This window comes from Pleurodeles waltl, chromosome 1_2 (genome assembly GCF_031143425.1).
Source record: "Pleurodeles waltl isolate 20211129_DDA chromosome 1_2, aPleWal1.hap1.20221129, whole genome shotgun sequence".
NCBI classification, from domain to species: domain Eukaryota; kingdom Metazoa; phylum Chordata; class Amphibia; order Caudata; family Salamandridae; genus Pleurodeles; species Pleurodeles waltl.
In genome coordinates, this window is record NC_090437.1 from 1,344,072,939 (window position 1) to 1,344,091,019 (window position 18,081).

At 47.7% G+C, this 18,081-nt stretch overlaps 1 protein-coding gene across 1 annotated transcript in view; it reads right to left on the minus strand.

Moving 5' to 3' along the window:
* LOC138252353 (myosin-IIIb-like) overlaps window positions 1–18,081 on the minus strand; it is a 407,650-nt gene that overhangs the window by 195,460 nt on the left and 194,109 nt on the right. Inside the window, exon 7 of the mRNA XM_069205730.1 lies at window positions 15,889–15,991. Within this exon, the coding sequence (XP_069061831.1) occupies window positions 15,889–15,991 (103 nt within the window). The remainder of the gene's footprint in view (window positions 1–15,888; window positions 15,992–18,081) is intronic.

The following is an 18,081-nucleotide window of genomic DNA, read 5'->3' on the forward strand; positions in this document are numbered from 1 at the left end:
CTCTCGGCAGGTCCAATTTGCGACCTCCTGGTCCCTCCTGGGCCCCAGCAGCGTCCAAAAACGCCAAACGCACGATTTGCGTGTAGCAAGGCTTGTTGGCGTCCATCCGGCGGGAAAACACTTCTGCAAGACTCTCCAAGGCGTGGGGGATCCGTCCTCCAAAGGGGAAGTCTCTAGCCCTTGTCGTTCCTGCAGTATTCACAGTTCTTCAGCCTAGTAAGAGCTTCTTTGCACCAACCGCTGGCATTTCTTGGGCATCTGCCCATCTCCGAGCTGCTTGTGACTTTTGGACTTGGTCCCCTTGTTCCACAGGTACCCTCAGTCAGGAATCCATCGTTGTTGCATTGCTGATTTGTGTTTTCCTTGCATTTTCCCTCTAACACGACTATTTTGTCCTTAGGGGAACTTTAGTGCACTTTGCACTCACTTTTCAGGGTCTTGGGGAGGGTTATTTTGCTAACTCTCACTATTGTCTAATAGTCCCAGCGACCCTCTACAAGGTCACATAGGTTTGGGGTCCATTCGTGGTTCGCATTCCACTTCTGGAGTATATGGTTTGTGTTGCCCCTATCCCTATGTTTCCCCATTGCATCCTATTGTAACTATACATTGTTTGCACTGTTTTCTAAGACTATACTGCATATTTTTGCTATTGTGTATATATATCTTGTGTATATTTCCTATCCTCTCGCTGAGGGTACACTCTAAGATACTTTGGCATATTGTCATAAAAATAAAGTACCTTTATTTTTAGTATAACTGTGTATTGTGTTTTCTTATGATATTGTGCATATGACACTAAGTGGTACTGTAGTAGCTTCACACGTCTCCTAGTTCAGCCTAAGCTGCTCTGCTAAGCTACCATTATCTATCAGCCTAAGCTGCTAGACACCCTATACACTAATAAGGGATAACTGGGCCTGGTGCAAGGTGCAAGTACCCCTTGGTACTCACTACAAGCCAGTCCAGCCTCCTACATTGGTTGTGCAGCGGTGGGATAAGTGCTTTGAGACTACTTACCACTCTTGTCATTGTACTTTTCATAAGAGAAAAATATACAAAACAAGGTCAGTGTATATACACATAGCCAAAAAGTTTTGCATTTCCTCTTTTCACTCTTTTCTAAGTGCTGAAAAGTACTTCTAAACTTTCAAAAAGTTCTTAAAAGTTTAAAAAGTTTTTTTTTCTGTCTTTCCAAAAAGTTCTGAAAACTTTTTTCTCTTTGTCTATCACTTTAACTCTCTCTAAAAAAGTCTGGCACAGGCCAAAAAGTTGAACTGTCCAAACTTGCATATGATCACCTTAGCTGGAAAGGAGCAAGGAGTCTCTGCATAGAGAGAGGTTTGAGTGTAGGGAAGAATCCTTCCTTAGAACTGTTAATTAATATGCTTAGAGTACAGGATAAGGCCATAAGTGCCCAATCTGTAGAAAAAGTAGCTAATGGTTCTCAATCTGATCCAGGGACTCCCCCAGGAAACGGTTCAGGAAAGAAACTTCTCAGCCTGCCCATTACTAGACAGTCTAGCATAGTTGGTACAGAGGTTGAATCACATCATACTGATGATGTGCTCTCACATTATGCTGGTAGCCAAGCTGTTAGGGTGCCCCTTGTAAGGGACAGGTCTCCTTCTGTTCATTCCCATCATACCTCTGTATCTAGAAATGTCCCTCCCACCCACCCTGATGACAGATTGTTAGAAAGGGAGCTCAATAGATTGAGAGTGGATCAAACCAGACTGAAGCTCAAGAAGCAACAGCTGGATTTGGATAGACAGTCTTTAGAAATAGAGAGGGAAAGACAGAAGATGGGTTTAGATACCCATGGTGGCAGCAGCAGTATTCCCCATAGTCATCCTGCAAAAGAGCATGATTCCAGGAATCTGCACAAGATAGTTCCCCCTTATAAGGAGGGGGATGACATTAACAAGTGGTTTGCTGCACTTGAGAGGGCCTGTGCTGTACAGGATGTCCCTCAAAAGCAGTGGGCTGCTATCCTATGGCTATCATTCACTGGAAAAGGTAGGGATAGGCTCCTTACTGTAAAAGAAAATGATGCTAATAATTTCCAAGTTCTTAAGAATGCACTCCTGGATGGTTATGGCTTAACCACTGAACAGTACAGGATAAAGTTCAGAGATACCAAAAAGGAGTCTTCACAAGACTGGGTTGATTTCATTGACCAGGCAGTGAAGGCCTTGGAGGGGTGGTTACATGGCAGTAAAGTTACTGATTATGACAGCCTGTATAACTTGATCCTGAGAGAGCATATTCTTAATAATTGTGTGTCTGATTTGTTGCACCAGTACTTGGTGGACTCTGATCTGACCTCTCCCCAAGAATTGGGAAAGAAGGCAGACAAATGGGTCAGAACAAGAGTGAACAGAAAAGTTCATACAGGGGGTGACAAAGATGGCAACAAAAAGAAGGATGGTAAGTCTTCTGACAAGGGTGGGGACAAATCTAAAAATGAGTCTTCATCAGGCCCACAAAAACACTCTGGTGGGGGTGGTGGGTCCAAATCCTCCTTTAATCAGAACAAGGAAAAGAAACCATGGTGCTATTTATTTAAGATAAAAGGCCATTGGACAACAGATCCCAGTTGTCCAAAGAAAGGCACCACAGCTCCTACCACTACAACCCCTACTGCTACACCTAGTGTCCCTACTAATAGCAGTGGTGGTGGGAGCAAACCTACTAATAGCCAATCCAAGGGAGTAGCTGGGCTCACTTTTGGTAATTTAGTTGGGGTTGGTCTGATTAGGGAGACCACAGAGGCTACTTTAGTCTCTGAAGGGGCTATTGACTTAGCCACTTTGGTTGCTTGCCCCCATAACTTGGAGAAGTACAAGCAACTAACCCTAATAAATGGTGTTGAGGTCCAGGCCTACAGGGACACAGGTGCCAGTGTCACAATGGTGATTGAGAAACTGGTGCACCCTGAACAACACATACTTGGACACCAGTACCAAGTAACCGATGCTCACAACATAACACAAAGCCACCCCATGGCTGTTGTAAATCTCAACTGGGGGGGGGGGGTATCTGGTCCAAAGAAAGTTGTGGTAGCTTCAGATTTACCTGTAGACTGTCTATTAGGGAACGATTTGGAGACATCAGCTTGGTCAGATGTGGAGTTGGAGGCCCATGCAGCAATGCTGGGCATCCCAGGGCATATTTTTGCTTTGACAAGGGCTCAGGCCAAAAAGCAAAAAGGACAGGGAAGCTTGGATCCTGGAACAATGGACCAAGTGCTCCCTAAAGCTAGGGCTAGTAGAAGCAAACCACTTCCTACTATCCCTCCCTCTACAGTGGATTCTACTTCTGAGGAAGAAGAATTCCCTCCCTGTGCAGAACCTACACCAGAGGAGCTGGAAGCAGACACTGCTGAGCTTTTGGGTGAAGGGGGGCCTGCCAGAGAGGAGCTGAGTGTGGCACAGCAAACCTGTCCCACATTAGAGGGTCTCAGACAGCAAGCTGTCAAACAGGCTAATGGGGATGTCAGTGACTCACACAGAGTTTACTGGGAGGACAACCTCTTGTACACTGAGCATAGGGATCCTAAACCTGGAGCAGCCAGGAGATTAGTGATTCCTCAGGAGTACAGAAAGTTCCTCCTAACACTGGCACATGACATTCCCTTAGCTGGGCACCTGGGTCAAATGAAAACTTGGGACAGATTGGTACCATTGTTTCATTGGCCTAGGATGTCTGAGGACACAAAAGAATTTTGTAAGTCCTGTGAAACCTGTCAAGCCAGTGGCAAGACAGGTGGCACTCCAAAGGCACCCCTTATCCCACTGCCTGTGGTTGGGGTTCCCTTTGAAAGGGTAGGGGTTGACATAGTTGGCCCCCTTGACCCTCCTACTGCTTCAGGCAATAGGTTTATCTTGGTGGTAGTGGACCATGCCACAAGATATCCTGAAGCTATTCCTTTAAGGACCACTACAGCTCCTGCAGTGGCAAAGGCCCTCCTGGGAATATTTTCCAGGGTGGGCTTCCCAAAGGAAGTAGTATCAGACAGAGGAAGCAATTTCATGTCTGCATACTTAAAGGCCATGTGGAAGGAGTGTGGTGTAACTTACAAGTTCACAACACCCTATCATCCACAAACAAATGGACTGGTGGAGAGATTTAATAAAACTCTCAAAGGCATGATTATGGGACTCCCTGAAAAACTCCGCAGGAGATGGGATATCCTTCTACCATGCCTCCTTTTTGCCTACAGGGAGGTACCCCAGAAAGGAGTGGGCTTCAGCCCCTTTGAACTTCTTTTTGGACACCCTGTTAGGGGTACACTCACACTTGTAAAGGAGGGTTGGGAACAACCTTTAAAAGCTCCTAAGCAGGATATTGTGGATTATGTACTTGGCCTCAGATCAAGGATGGCTGAGTACATGAAAAAGGCCAGTAAAAACCTTCAGGCCAGCCAAGAGCTCCAGAAGCAATGGCATCATCAGAAGGCTGTTTTGGTTCAGTACCAACCAGGGCAGAAAGTGTGGGTCTTGGAGCCTGTGGCCCCAAGAGCACTCCAAGATAAATGGAGTGGACCCCACACAATTGTTGAAAAGAAGGGTGAAGTCACCTACTTGGTTGACTTAGGCACTGCCAGGAGTCCCCTTAGGGTGCTCCATGTCAACCGCCTGAAACCCTAGTATGACAGGGCTGATCTCACCCTGCTCATGGCAACAGATGAGGGACAGGAAGAAGACAGTGATCCTCTACCTGATCTCTTCTCTTCCACAGAACAAGATGCTCTTGTGGAAGGTGTAGTTTTGGCTGATTGTCTTACTGCTGAGCAGAAAGATAATTGCATAAATCTCCTAGGACAATTTTCAGAACTCTTCTCCATTGTGCCAGGCACCACTTCTTGGTGTGAGCACACTATAGATACTGGAGACAGTTTACCTGTCAAAAGTAAGATCTATAGGCAGCCTGACCATGTCAGGGACTGCATAAAGCAAGAAGTTCAGAAGATGTTGGAACTAGGAGTGGTTGAGCACTCTGACAGTCCATGGGCTTCTCCTGTGGTACTGGTACCAAAACCCAATTCTAAAGATGGAAAGAAGGAAATGAGGTTTTGTGTAGACTATAGAGGTCTCTACTTGGTAACCAAAACTGATGCTCACCCTATACCCAGGGCAGATGAGCTAATAGATACACTGGCATCTGCCAAGTATCTAAGCACTTTTGATTTGACTGCAGGGTATTGGCAGATCAAAATGTCAGAAGATGCTAAACCTAAGACTGCATTTTCTACCATTGGAGGACATTACCAGTTTACTGTAATGCCTTTTGGTTTGAAAAATGCACCTGCCACTTTTCAGAGGTTGGTGAACACAGTCCTGCAAGGGCTGGAAGCTTTCAGTGCAGCATATTTGGATGATATAGCTGTCTTTAGCTCCAGCTGGGATGATCACCTGGTCCACCTTTGGAAAGTTTTGGAGGCTCTGCAAAAGGCAGGCCTCACTATCAAGGCTTCAAAGTGCCAGATAGGGCAGGGTAAGGTGGTTTATCTGGGACACCTTGTTGGTGGGGAACAGATTGCACCACTTCAGGGGAAAATCCAAACTATTATTGATTGGGTTCCCCCTACCACTCAGACTCAGGTGAGAGCCTTCCTAGGCCTCACTGGGTATTACAGGAGGTTCATTAAGAACTATGGCTCCATTGCAGCCCCTCTTAATGACCTCACATCCAAGAAAATGCCTAAAAAGGTATTATGGACAGCAAACTGTCAGAAAGCTTTTGAGGAGCTGAAGCAGGCCATGTGCTCTGCACCTGTCCTGAAAAGCCCTTGTTACTCTAAAAAATTCTATGTCCAAACTGATGCATCTGAATTAGGAGTAGGGGCAGTCCTATCACAACTTAATTCTGTGGGCCAGGATCAACCTGTTGCTTTTATTAGTAGAAGGTTGACCCCTAGAGAAAAGCGTTGGTCTGCCATTGAGAGGGAGGCCTTTGCTGTGGTCTGGGCTCTGAAGAAGTTGAGGCCATACCTGTTTGGCACTCACTTCATTGTTCAGACAGACCACAAACCTCTACTTTGGCTAAAACAAATGAAAGGTGAAAATCCTAAATTGTTGAGGTGGTCCATATCCCTACAGGGAATGGACTATACAGTGGAACATAGACCTGGGAGTAGCCACTCCAATGCAGATGGACTCTCCAGATATTTCCACTTAGACAATGAAGACTCATCAGTTAATGGCTAGTCTTATTGTCCTTCGTTTGGGGGGGGGTTGTGTAGGAAAGTACCATCTTGCCTGGCATGTTACCCCCATTTTTCACTGTATATATGTTGTTTTAGTTGTATGTGTCACTGGGACCCTGGTAACCCAGGGCCCCAGTGCTCATAAGTGTGCCTGAATGTGTTACCTGTGTAGTGACTAACTGTCTCACTGAGGCTCTGCTAATCAGAACCTCAGTGGTTATGCTCTCTCATTTCTTTCCAAATTGTCACTGACAGGCTAGTGACCATTTTTACCAATTTACATTGGCTTACTGGAACACCCTTATAATTCCCTAGTATATGGTACTGAGGTACCCAGGGTATTGGGGTTCCAGGAGATCCCTATGGGCTGCAGCATTTCTTTTGCCACCCATAGGGAGCTCTGACAATTCTTACACAGGCCTGCCACTGCAGCCTGAGTGAAATAACGTCCACGTTATTTCACAGCCATTTTACACTGCACTTAAGTAACTTATAAGTCACCTATATGTCTAACCTTTACCTGGTAAAGGTTAGGTGCAAAGTTACTTAGTGTGAGGGCACCCTGGCACTAGCCAAGGTGCCCCCACATTGTTCAGAGCCAATTCACTGAACTTTGTGAGTGCGGGGACACCATTACACGCGTGCACTACATATAGGTCACTACCTATATGTAGCTTCACCATGGTAACTCCGAATATGGCCATGTAACATGTCTATGATCATGGAATTGCCCCCTCTATGCCATCCTGGCATTGTTGGTACAATTCCATGATCCCAGTGGTCTGTAGCACAGACCCTGGTACTGCCAGACTGCCCTTCCTGGGGTTTCTCTGCAGCTGCTGCTGCTGCCAACCCCTCAGACAGGCAGCTGCCCTCCTGGGGTCCAGCCAGGCCTGGCCCAGGATGGCAGAACAAAGAACTTCCTCTGAGAGAGGGTGTGACACCCTCTCCCTTTGGAAAATGGTGTGAAGGCAGGGGAGGAGTAGCCTCCCCCAGCCTCTGGAAATGCTTTGTTGGGCACAGATGTGCCCAATTCTGCATAAGCCAGTCTACACCGGTTCAGGGACCCCTTAGCCCCTGCTCTGGCGCAAAACTGGACAAAGGAAAGGGGAGTGACCACTCCCCTGACCTGCACCTCCCCTGGGAGGTGTCCAGAGCTCCTCCAGTGTGCTCCAGACCTCTGCCATCTTGGAAACAGAGGTGCTGCTGGCACACTGGACTGCTCTGAGTGGCCAGTGCCACCAGGTGACGTCAGAGACTCCTTGTGATAGGCTCCTTCAGGTGTTAGTAGCCTTTCCTCTCTCCTAGGTAGCCAAACCCTCTTTTCTGGCTATTTAGGGTCTCTGTCTCTGGGGAAACTTTAGATAACGAATGCATGAGCTCAGCCGAGTTCCTCTGCATCTCCCTCTTCACCTTCTGATAAGGAATCGACCGCTGACCGCGCTGGAAGCCTGCAAACCTGCAACATAGTAGCAAAGACGACTACTGCAACTCTGTAACGCTGATCCTGCCGCCTTCTCGACTGTTTTCCTGCTTGTGCATGCTGTGGGGGTAGTCTGCCTCCTCTCTGCACCAGAAGCTCCGAAGAAATCTCCCGTGGGTCGACGGAATCTTCCCCCTGCAACCGCAGGCACCAAAAAGCTGCATTACCGGTCCCTTGGGTCTCCTCTCAGCACGACGAGCGAGGTCCCTCGAATCCAGCGACACTGTCCAAGTGACCCCCACAGTCCAGTGACTCTTCAGTCCAAGTTTGGTGGAGGTAAGTCCTTGCCTCACCTCGCTGGGCTGCATTGCTGGGAACCGCGACTTTGCAAGCTACTCCGGCCCCTGTGCACTTCCGGCGGAAATCCTTCATGCACAGCCAAGCCTGGGTCCACGGCACTCTAACCTGCATTGCACGACTTTCTAAGTTGGTCTCCGGCGACGTGGGACTCCTTTGTGCAACTTCGGCGAGCACTGTTTCACGCATCCTCGTAGTGCCTGGTTCTGGCACTTCTCCGGGTGCTACCTGCTTCAGTGAGGGCTCTTTGTCTTGCTCGACGTCCCCTCTCTCTGCAGGTCCAATTTGCGACTTCCTGGTCCCTCCTGGGCCCCAGCAGCGTCCAAAAATGCCAAATGCACGATTTGCGTGTAGCAAGGCTTGTTGGCGTCCATCCGGCGGGAAAACACTTCTGCACGACTCTCCAAGGCGTGGGGGATCCATCCTCCAAAGGGGAAGTCTCTAGCCCTTGTCGTTCCTGCAGTATTCACAGTTCTTCAGCCTAGTAAGAGCTTCTTTGCCCCAACCGCTGGCATTTCTTGGGCATCTGCCCATCTCCGAGCTGCTTGTGACTTTTGGACTTGGTCCCCTTGTTCCACAGGTTCCCTCAGTCAGGAATCCATCGTTGTTGCATTGCTGATTTGTGTTTTCCTTGCATTTTCCCTCTAACACGACTATTTTGTCCTTAGGGGAACTTTAGTGCACTTTGCACTCACTTTTCAGGGTCTTGGGGAGGGTTATTTTGCTAACTCTCACTATTGTCTAATAGTCCCAGCGACCCTCTACAAGGTCACATAGGTTTGGGGTCCATTCGTGGTTCGCATTCCACTTCTGGAGTATATGGTTTGTGTTGCCCCTATCCCTATGTTTCCCCATTGCATCCTATTGTAACTATACATTGTTTGCACTGTTTTCTAAGACTATACTGCATATTTTTGCTATTGTGTATATATATCTTGTGTATATTTCCTATCCTCTCGCTGAGGGTACACTCTAAGATACTTTGGCATATTGTCATAAAAATAAAGTACCTTTATTTTTAGTATAACTGTGTATTGTGTTTTCTTATGATATTGTGCATATGACACTAAGTGGTACTGTAGTAGCTTCACACGTCTCCTAGTTCAGCCTAAGCTGCTCTGCTAAGCTACCATTATCTATCAGCCTAAGCTGCTAGACACCCTATACACTAATAAGGGATGCCTGGTGCAAGGTGCAAGTACCCCTTGGTACTCACTACAAGCCAGTCCAGCCTCCTACAGGGTCTGACTAACATTCATAGACCAGGGCTCAGGTACCAGCGTCAGCAAGGGAAGTCTGACTACATTTATTCAAACAAAGATTATCTAAAGCGTTTGAAAAGCCTCAGAAGTAAGTAGACTGTCAAACCTAGAGATTACTTCCATGTCCAGATTACCCTTTCCAGCCAGCGATTATATCCACGGTTAGAGATTACATTCAGGGCCAGAGATTACATCCACAGCCAGTGATTAAATCCATAGCCAGTGATTACATCCATGACAAAAATTTATATTCACATGCAGATTGTATCCAGGTCTAGATTCCGTTCATGGTTGGATTACATCATTCACAGCCAGAGATTACATCCTCAACCAGAGATTAAATCCACAGCCAGTGATTACATCCATGTCAAAAGTTTATATTCACATGCAGATTGTATCCACATCTAGATTCCGTTCATGGTTGGATTACATCATTCACGGCCACAAATTACATCCTCAGCCAGAGATTACATCTGTGTCAAAAAATAATATTTTACATGCCGATTGCAACCAAATTCAGATTATATACATGGCCAGATTACATTCATTACCAGATATTTTTTCCATGGCCAGAGATTCCACCCTCAACACAGATTACATCCATGGTTCAACATTACATCCACAGCCGGAGATTTCATCCATGGACAGATATTTCATCCACGGCCAGAGATTTCATCCACGGCCAGAGGTTACATCACGTCAAAAGATTATATTCACATGCAGATTGTGTCCACATCCAGGTTATGTTCACGACTGGATTACATCATTCACAGCCAGAGATTACATCCTCAGCCAGAGATTACATGTATGTCAAAAGATTATATTCACGTGCAGATTGCATCCAAGGCCAGATTACATTCACTGCCAGAGATTATATCCATAGCCAGAGATTTCACCCTTGGTCAAAGATTACATCCACAGCAAGAGATTACATCCACAGCTAGAAATCACACCCTCGGCCAGAGATTGTCAAAAGGTTATACCCATGCCTAGAAATTACATTAACACCTACAAACTACATCCATACCCAGAGATTACATCCACGCTTACAATGAAAGAGTAAAGTGAGGGGGCCCAGGAAATATTGGTACACCTCAGGCATTGGCAGACAGGCTCAGTTCTAGGATAATAGGGATTGGTCAGATTACTTCTGCGAGCAGAAGCAAGCGGACATGTTCAGAGGGGTCTTAATAGGGTCAAAGATTGAGCATATAGTTTTTAGGTTTGGCACAGCTCTAAATGGACCTCAAGTGATCAACAGAACAAGAGCTTTCAGAAGCACTGAGAGGATTAGGCTCCACCCCTAAATTAGATCCTTTGAGTACAGCATTTGATTGGATATTGTATTGTATTGTATTGTAATCGTATTTATATAGTGCTTACTACCCCTGACGAGGCGTCGAATCGCTTTTCGATGAGTAGCACGCTACTCCGGAACCCAACAAGAATTAGTGATGGATTAGTATCATTTAATAATGAGTACAGTTTTAGTATTAATATGAGTTAATTTGAGCCACGAATATGAGAGTTTGTTAGTTAGATTGACTGGAGTAATGGAGGGGTGGAGGAGGAAAGAAATCCAGAAGTGTTAAATGGGAGTATATCCTACATTTACTCAATCCAAAGGCTTGGGATGAATAAAAGGGGAGCGGAGGGGAAAGAGGATGTGGAAGGGTTAGGGAGAGCATAGTAGCAGGGTGAGATGAATGCAGGAAAATTTAGTAGGGTTGTGTGGGAGGTCACAGAGGTAGAGTGAGGTTTGGTGAGTTAGATGTGGAGGTGGAGGGAAGAGCTTAGGCAGAGATATTTAGGAGATGAAAGTGGTCGAAGGGATTTGGGATGAGTCAGAGTGAGAATGGAGGATAGTTTGATAGAGACATGACATAAGGGTGATGAAAAATGAGAGCAGAAATTCATAGATATCTAGTATAACAACCCAAAAACCAGGAGCCATGCAATGATCCACAAACATGCCAAGCACAGAAACAACATATACACATACATACACATATATATATATTTATACACACACACACACATGAATACACACACATATGCACATACAATACAGAATTAGAATCATGGGTAAAAAATACTTAGTCAGACAGGTTTAAAAGAGTGTGTGTGTATTTTATTGTTATGACAGTAGCAATACATATTTTCCAAAGAAACTATAAATAAATAGAAATATACATAAATCATGTGCGTCCACTAGAAAAAAGTGCTGGTGTGGCACTTTATGCCTTATGGGGGGTATTTATGTTTAAAACAGCAGAACTGCGTTGACTCCATCAACCTTGATTTATAAAGCGCAGCAAATCACTCATGAGGGTGTATAGAATGCAGTGTTAAGCTACTTATCAAGTTTAGAAGCCTGATGTGTGTATTATGAAAATGTTTGATAAAGGCCATAGGCTGAGACCTATTGTGAAAAGTATATTTTAATGTCAATATGCATTTAAAGGTGAATTGTTATATTTCTATTTTAAAGCCTGCAAAAGCTCTCTTGTTACATGGGTTCCCACACATGAACACAGCAGGTAAGGTTTGGGTGTCGCTTCCCCCTCTGAAAGGCGTATCCTCCACATAGCAGGTCTGAGCGGACTATGGTGCAGGCCAGTGATTGGAGTTCACCGGCCTGAGTGGTTCTTTGGGAAGGGGCATGTCTAATTCCACAGATCTGATCTGTTAGTTTTGGAGAGTTAGCACAAAGGCAGTAGGCCTGGTTTATTTATTTTGTTAAAGTCAATAGGCCGTTAACGGTACACTGTTATCACACTAGGTTACAGGATAAAGACTGGAGTTTTGCAACATGAAATCTCATAATTTAAGGTTGTAGGTAAGGGTTTTGGTGTTTGTCGCCTCTTGTGACAAACCCTGGGGGCAGAAGATTTTCATTGTGATAATCCCTTTAAAGTCCTTTTGGGGAAAAAAGTTTTATTTTGGTTTCCCAACAGTAATTTTGTACATATGTGTAATTTTATAAGTTTCTACATGATGGTTGCCACCTTCTGTGGACCTGCAGGGTTGTGGTATCAGAGCAAAGGGTGGCGCTGTAGGCCTTATTAGCTTATTGGGAATGAAATGCCACATCCATAATATTGACTTATTCACTATATGGCTTTGCCAGGGCGCCCGACATACTTATTGAGAAATGCATGCATTTAAGGCAGAGGGCGTTTAAGGGTCAATTGTCATCCCGCTGTGCTAAAGCCTGTAGGCAGGTGTTTTTTATAATGGAATCTCACAGATTACACAATAAACAAGGGTTTTGGTGTTGATGACCCGCTCAAACAAACTGTAGGGATAGAGAATTGCACTGGAATGAGCCTGGTTGGCCCTATTTGGATGGCTTCTGCAGCATTCTGACAGCTGTAATTTTGTACATATTGGTCATTTTGTCACGGAGCACCTGAAGTGTCTTGCGGGAAAGTTTACGCTCAGTACTGTAGGTCTGAGTTGGCTATAGGGGAAAGCCACGGCTTGATTAATTCAAAGGTAAACCTTATTTCAGATGCCAAAGGCATGATTGATTTATTATGAACAATTCTGACAAAGGAGGTAGGCTTGGCTTATTGGGTATGAAACACATATGTTAAAGGCGATAGACTTAAGTGTGGAATGTTGTTGCACAGTGTTAAAACATACAGACATGAAGTTTGTTTTTTGAAATCTCACAGTTTATTATTTTTGTAGACTTTTAATGTTGATTACTTTCTATGACAAACACCTGAGGTAGAAGGTGAACACAGTACTCATTCTTGCTGTATCTTCTCTGAAAAGCCTTATAGGTTTAGTTACCTGGCAGAATATATCCATATTATTTTATCTATATCTCTATTATGCTAAATACATCTCTTGTGTCTATGTTATGTTATGAACGTCTGTATTGGCTGTTTTATATGTTATACATATAACTATTCCCTGAAAAACACAGTTACATTCACCAGTTATGGTTAGCAACACACACAACACACGCCATAACTCACACCTCCTGCCATGGTCACAACGCCACTCTGGAAAAAGTACAGAATCATACAAAAGCACAATCAACATAACATTGTGCCATCAACTATGAACGTGTTGTGGGAATGCTAACCACAATTGGCTCATTTGCTTAGAATATATAGAGTCAGTCCCGGGAATTCTTCCAAATTTGGGGTGGAGATTGGGGCTAAACTGTTTTTCTCCCATTTGGAAAGTAAGAAGCTAGCGCTGACTCGCGAGTTCCAAGATGGCTGCCAAAACCATTTTACAGCCCCAATCAAGCCAATCCCATTGTCTAAAACCATTTTACAGCCCCAGTCGAGCCAATCATATTGTCTAAATTATGGAAATGTGACTGAAAAGATTGGTTTGTGAGTTTAAACAGTTGAGAGAGAGACACGTGGTATGTATATATGCATGAGCCATATAGCAAGGGCCAGTAGGCCAGCCCCCTTCAGCCGCTGGCCCTTTTAACCTGGGAGTGACAGCATTCACACGATGACGTGTACAGCCGCCTGAAAATGGGCGCGCTTCAGTGGTGGGTGGGCCAGTCCTTTGGTTTTCCATTTTCTCCTTTTATATGTCCCCTTTCATTTCTTTCCTTCCCTCTCTGTATTAACATGTTCTGGCGCTAGCCCAGCTCCCACGGTGCCAATGGCTGCCTCCTTGCCACTCATTTCATCGGCAGCGCACCACATCCTGCACAGCCACCACATCTAAACCAGACAACCACCACTGAGTGGTACTGCTCATTCTACCACTCCAAGATGGCAGCTTGTTGGTTGCAAGCACGGCAGCCATGTTGGAACGGTGTAACTGCGACAATCCGCTGCGTAGCGCCTCCTGCGGCCCTGTTTAACTCTGCAGCTTTGGCAAGCATAGGCCACCATGTGTAGTGGGCAGAAGGCTTTTTTTTTTAGTTTCATCCTTTTTACTGTATCTTGCATGCATTGTTGAGTTTGTGTGTGTTTTATTGTGGATGTGTAAGCAGAAGCATGCAGGAAAGAGTCAGTGGGTAGATAAATAGACATAGGGGAGGGTGAGTGCAGGAAGCATGTATGATGACTCATGGCATAGCCAATGCTTGTTAGAAACAGTTTATCCGGTAGTTAAAGAGCAGAACATCGGTGGAGACACAAAGCAGCCAGTGGCAGGGCCGGGCCCGGGCTCAGTCACCAGCTCCTGCCAGGGGTGATTCTCCCAGGGGCCTTCCAACCACCAACAGAGAAGAATAACTCAGAGGTGTCTGCGGCCTCCACGTCAAGCTAAGTGTAGAGCTGGTGGCTGTAGCTGGAGGGAACCCGAGCTGCTCTGATGAGGCACAAGGTGGCCAGCCAGGAAGCCAACACCCTCAGCAAAGAAAACATCTCTGCATTTCAAATCCCGCGCTAATAGCAACTGCAGTTGACACGGTGGCCGGCGATGTGACCCCAAGAGTATCTTCCAGTTCTTACTTGCAGTGCTTAATTTGTGAAAGTGCCAGGCCCCAAGGAGATCACTGCGGAGTGCACATCCTGGGGCCCCACCAGCGATGCCAAACGCTAGTCCCAGGGCCACCATGACCTACCCCCGCCTCTGCACAACCTGCACTATTCCGGGCACTCAAGGCTGTAAGAAGGGCCAGGGCCTTGCTGTTACTATTGTAATGTATATGAAATTGATGCTGGGCTCACAAACCATGTGCTGTATTGGGATTAACAGACCTTTTAACCAGAATTAACACACTGCTCTACCCTACAAGGAATAACAGACCCCTCCTGTGCCAGGATTAACAGGCCCCCACCTCCTGTGCCAGGATTAACAGGCCCCCACCTCCTGTGCCAGGATTAACAGGCCCCCACCTCCTGTGCCAGGATTAACAGGCCCCCACCTCCGGTGCCAGGATTAACAGGCCCCCACCTCCGGTGCCAGGATTAACAGACCCCTCCAGTGCCAGGATTAACAGGCCCCCACCTCCTGTGCCAGGATTAACAGACCCCTCCTGTGCCAGGATTAACACGCCCCCACCTCCTGTGCCAGGATTAACAGGCCCCCACCTCTCCCCCACCTTCTGTGCCAGGATTAACAGGCCCCCACCTCCTGTGCCAGAGTTAACAGACCCCCACCTCCTGTGCCAGGGTTAACAGACCCCCACCTCCTGTGCCAGGGTTAACAGACCCCCACCTCCTGTGCCAGGGTTAACAGGCCCCCACCTCCTGTGCCAGGATTAACAGGCCCCCACCTCCTGTGCCAGGATTAACAGGCCCCCACCTCCTGTGCCAGGATTAACAGGCCCCCACCTCCTGTGCCAGGATTAACAGGCCCCCACCTCCAGTGCAAGGATTAACAGACCCCTCCTGTGCCAGGATTAACAGACCCCTCCAGTGCCAGGATTAACAGGCCCCCACCTCCTGTACCAGGATTGACAGACCCCTCCTGTGCCAGGATTAACTGGCCCCCTCATGTACCAGGATTAACTGGCCCCCTCCAGTGCCAGGGTTAACAGACCCCCTCCAGTGCCAGGGTTAACAGACCCCCTCCAGTGCCAGACCCCCTCCTCCTCCATGTTTTAGGTGAGGAGGGTAGTAAGGAGCTACAGATCCAAGAAGAGACAGGGGAGGTGGAGGATGGAGAGAGTCCCCAGTACCAGGAGGGCCAGGTCCACTCACCTGGTCCTCGAAGCCCACCATGTCCATCGCGTTGCAGACGCCCCTGTACCGGCCCCGCCAGTACTCGTCCATCACCTGGTCTCCGTACTTGTGGTTTATGTACCTGCGGTGGAGGAGACGGAAGAGGTGAGACCTCTCACAGGTGAAGAGATGGGAAAGAGAGAGACACACACACACACACTGCAGGAGAAGGGCACTCGAGGCGCAGAGGAGAGAGAGAGAGAAAGAGAGAGAGAGAGAGAGAGAGAGAGAGAGAGAGAGAGAGAGAGAGAGAGAGAGAGAGAGAGGAGAGAGAGAGAGAGAGAGAGAGGGATAAAGGAAGAGAGAGGGGGAGAGAGAGAGCGCGCGAGCGAGCGCAGGTGAGTGAGACAATCCAGGGGAAGCGCACTCAAGGCACAGTGGAGAGAGAGAGCGCTAGAGAGAGTGGAGAGAGAGGAGTGAGACACTCCAGGGGAAGCGCACTCGAGGCGCAGTGGAGAGAGCAAGAGAGAGAGGAGTGAGACACTCCAGGGGAAGCGCACTCAAGGCACAGTGGAGAGAGAGAGAGAGAGCGCTAGAGAGTGGAGAGAGAGGAGTGAGACACTCCAGGGGAAGTGCACTCGAGGCGCAGAGAAGAGAGAGAGAGACAGACACACTCCAGGGGAAGCGCACTCAAGGCACAGTGGAGAGAGAGAGAGAGCGCTAGAGAGAGTGGAGAGAGAGGAGTGAGACACTCCAGGGGAAGCGCACTCAAGGCACAGTGGAGAGAGAGAGCGCTAGAGAGAGTGGAGAGAGAGGAGTGAGACACTCCAGGGGAAGCGCACTCAAGGCACAGTGGAGAGAGAGAGAGCGCTAGAGAGTGGAGAGAGAGGAGTGAGACACTACAGGGGAAGTGCACTCGAGGCGCAGAGAAGAGAGAGAGAGACAGACACACTCCAGGGGAAGCGCACTCAAGGCACAGTGGAGAGAGAGAGAGAGAGCGATAGAGAGAGTGGAGAGAGAGGAGTGAGACACTCCAGGGGAAGCGCACTCAAGGCACAGTGGAGAGAGAGAGCGCTAGAGAGAGTGGAGAGAGAGGAGTGAGACACTCCAGGGGAAGTGCACTCGAGGCGCAGTGGAGAGAGAGAGAGAGAGAGAGCGCTAGAGAGAGTGGAGAGAGAGGAGTGAGACACTCCAGGGGAAGTGCACTCAAGGCACAGTGGAGAGAGAGAGAGAGCGCTAGAGAGTGGAGAGAGAGGAGTGAGACACTCCAGGGGAAGGGCACTCGAGGCGCAGAGAAGAGAGAGAGAGACAGACACACTCCAGGGGAAGCGCACTCAAGGCACAGTGGAGAGAGAGAGAGAGCGCTAGAGAGAGTGGAGAGAGAGGAGTGAGACACTCCAGGGGAAGCGCACTCAAGGCACAGTGGAGAGAGAGAGAGAGCGCTAGAGAGAGTGGAGAGAGAGGAGTGAGACACTCCAGGGGAAGCGCACTCAAGGCACAGTGGAGAGAGAGAGAGAGCGCTAGAGAGAGTGGAGAGAGAGGAGTGAGACACTACAGGGGAAGTGCACTCAAGGCGCAGTGGAGAGAGAGCGCTAGAGAGAGCGGAGAGAGAGGAGTGAGACACTACAGGGGAAGTGCACTCAAGGCGCAGTGGAGAGAGAGAGAGACAGACACACTCCAGGGGAAGCGCACTCAAGGCACAGTGGAGAGAGAGCGCTAGAGAGTGGAGAGAGAGGAGTGAGACACTACAGGGGAAGTGCACTCGAGGCGCAGAGAAGAGAGAGAGAGACAGACACACTCCAGGGGAAGCGCACTCAAGGCACAGTGGAGAGAGAGAGAGAGCGCTAGAGAGTGGAGAGAGAGGAGTGAGACACTCCAGGGGAAGCGCACTCAAGGCACAGTGGAGAGAGAGAGAGCGCTAGAGAGTGGAGAGAGAGGAGTGAGACACTCCAGGGGAAGGACACTCGAGGCGTATAGAAGAGAGAGAGAGCAAGAGAGAGAGAGACACTCCAGGGGAAGGGCACTTGAGACGCAGGGGAGAGACGGAGAAAAACTAGAGTAAAGGCTTTCTCAGACAGCTGAGAAAGAGACGACTGGAACAGAGGAGAAAGAGAAATTAATGCCAGAAAGGTGAGACACTGGATGGATAGAAAATAGGGGTGCACAGAGCTGGGGGGTGGGGGGGAAGAGATCAGAGCACTAGAGTAAAACTGGGAGCAGAGAACTGAGCCT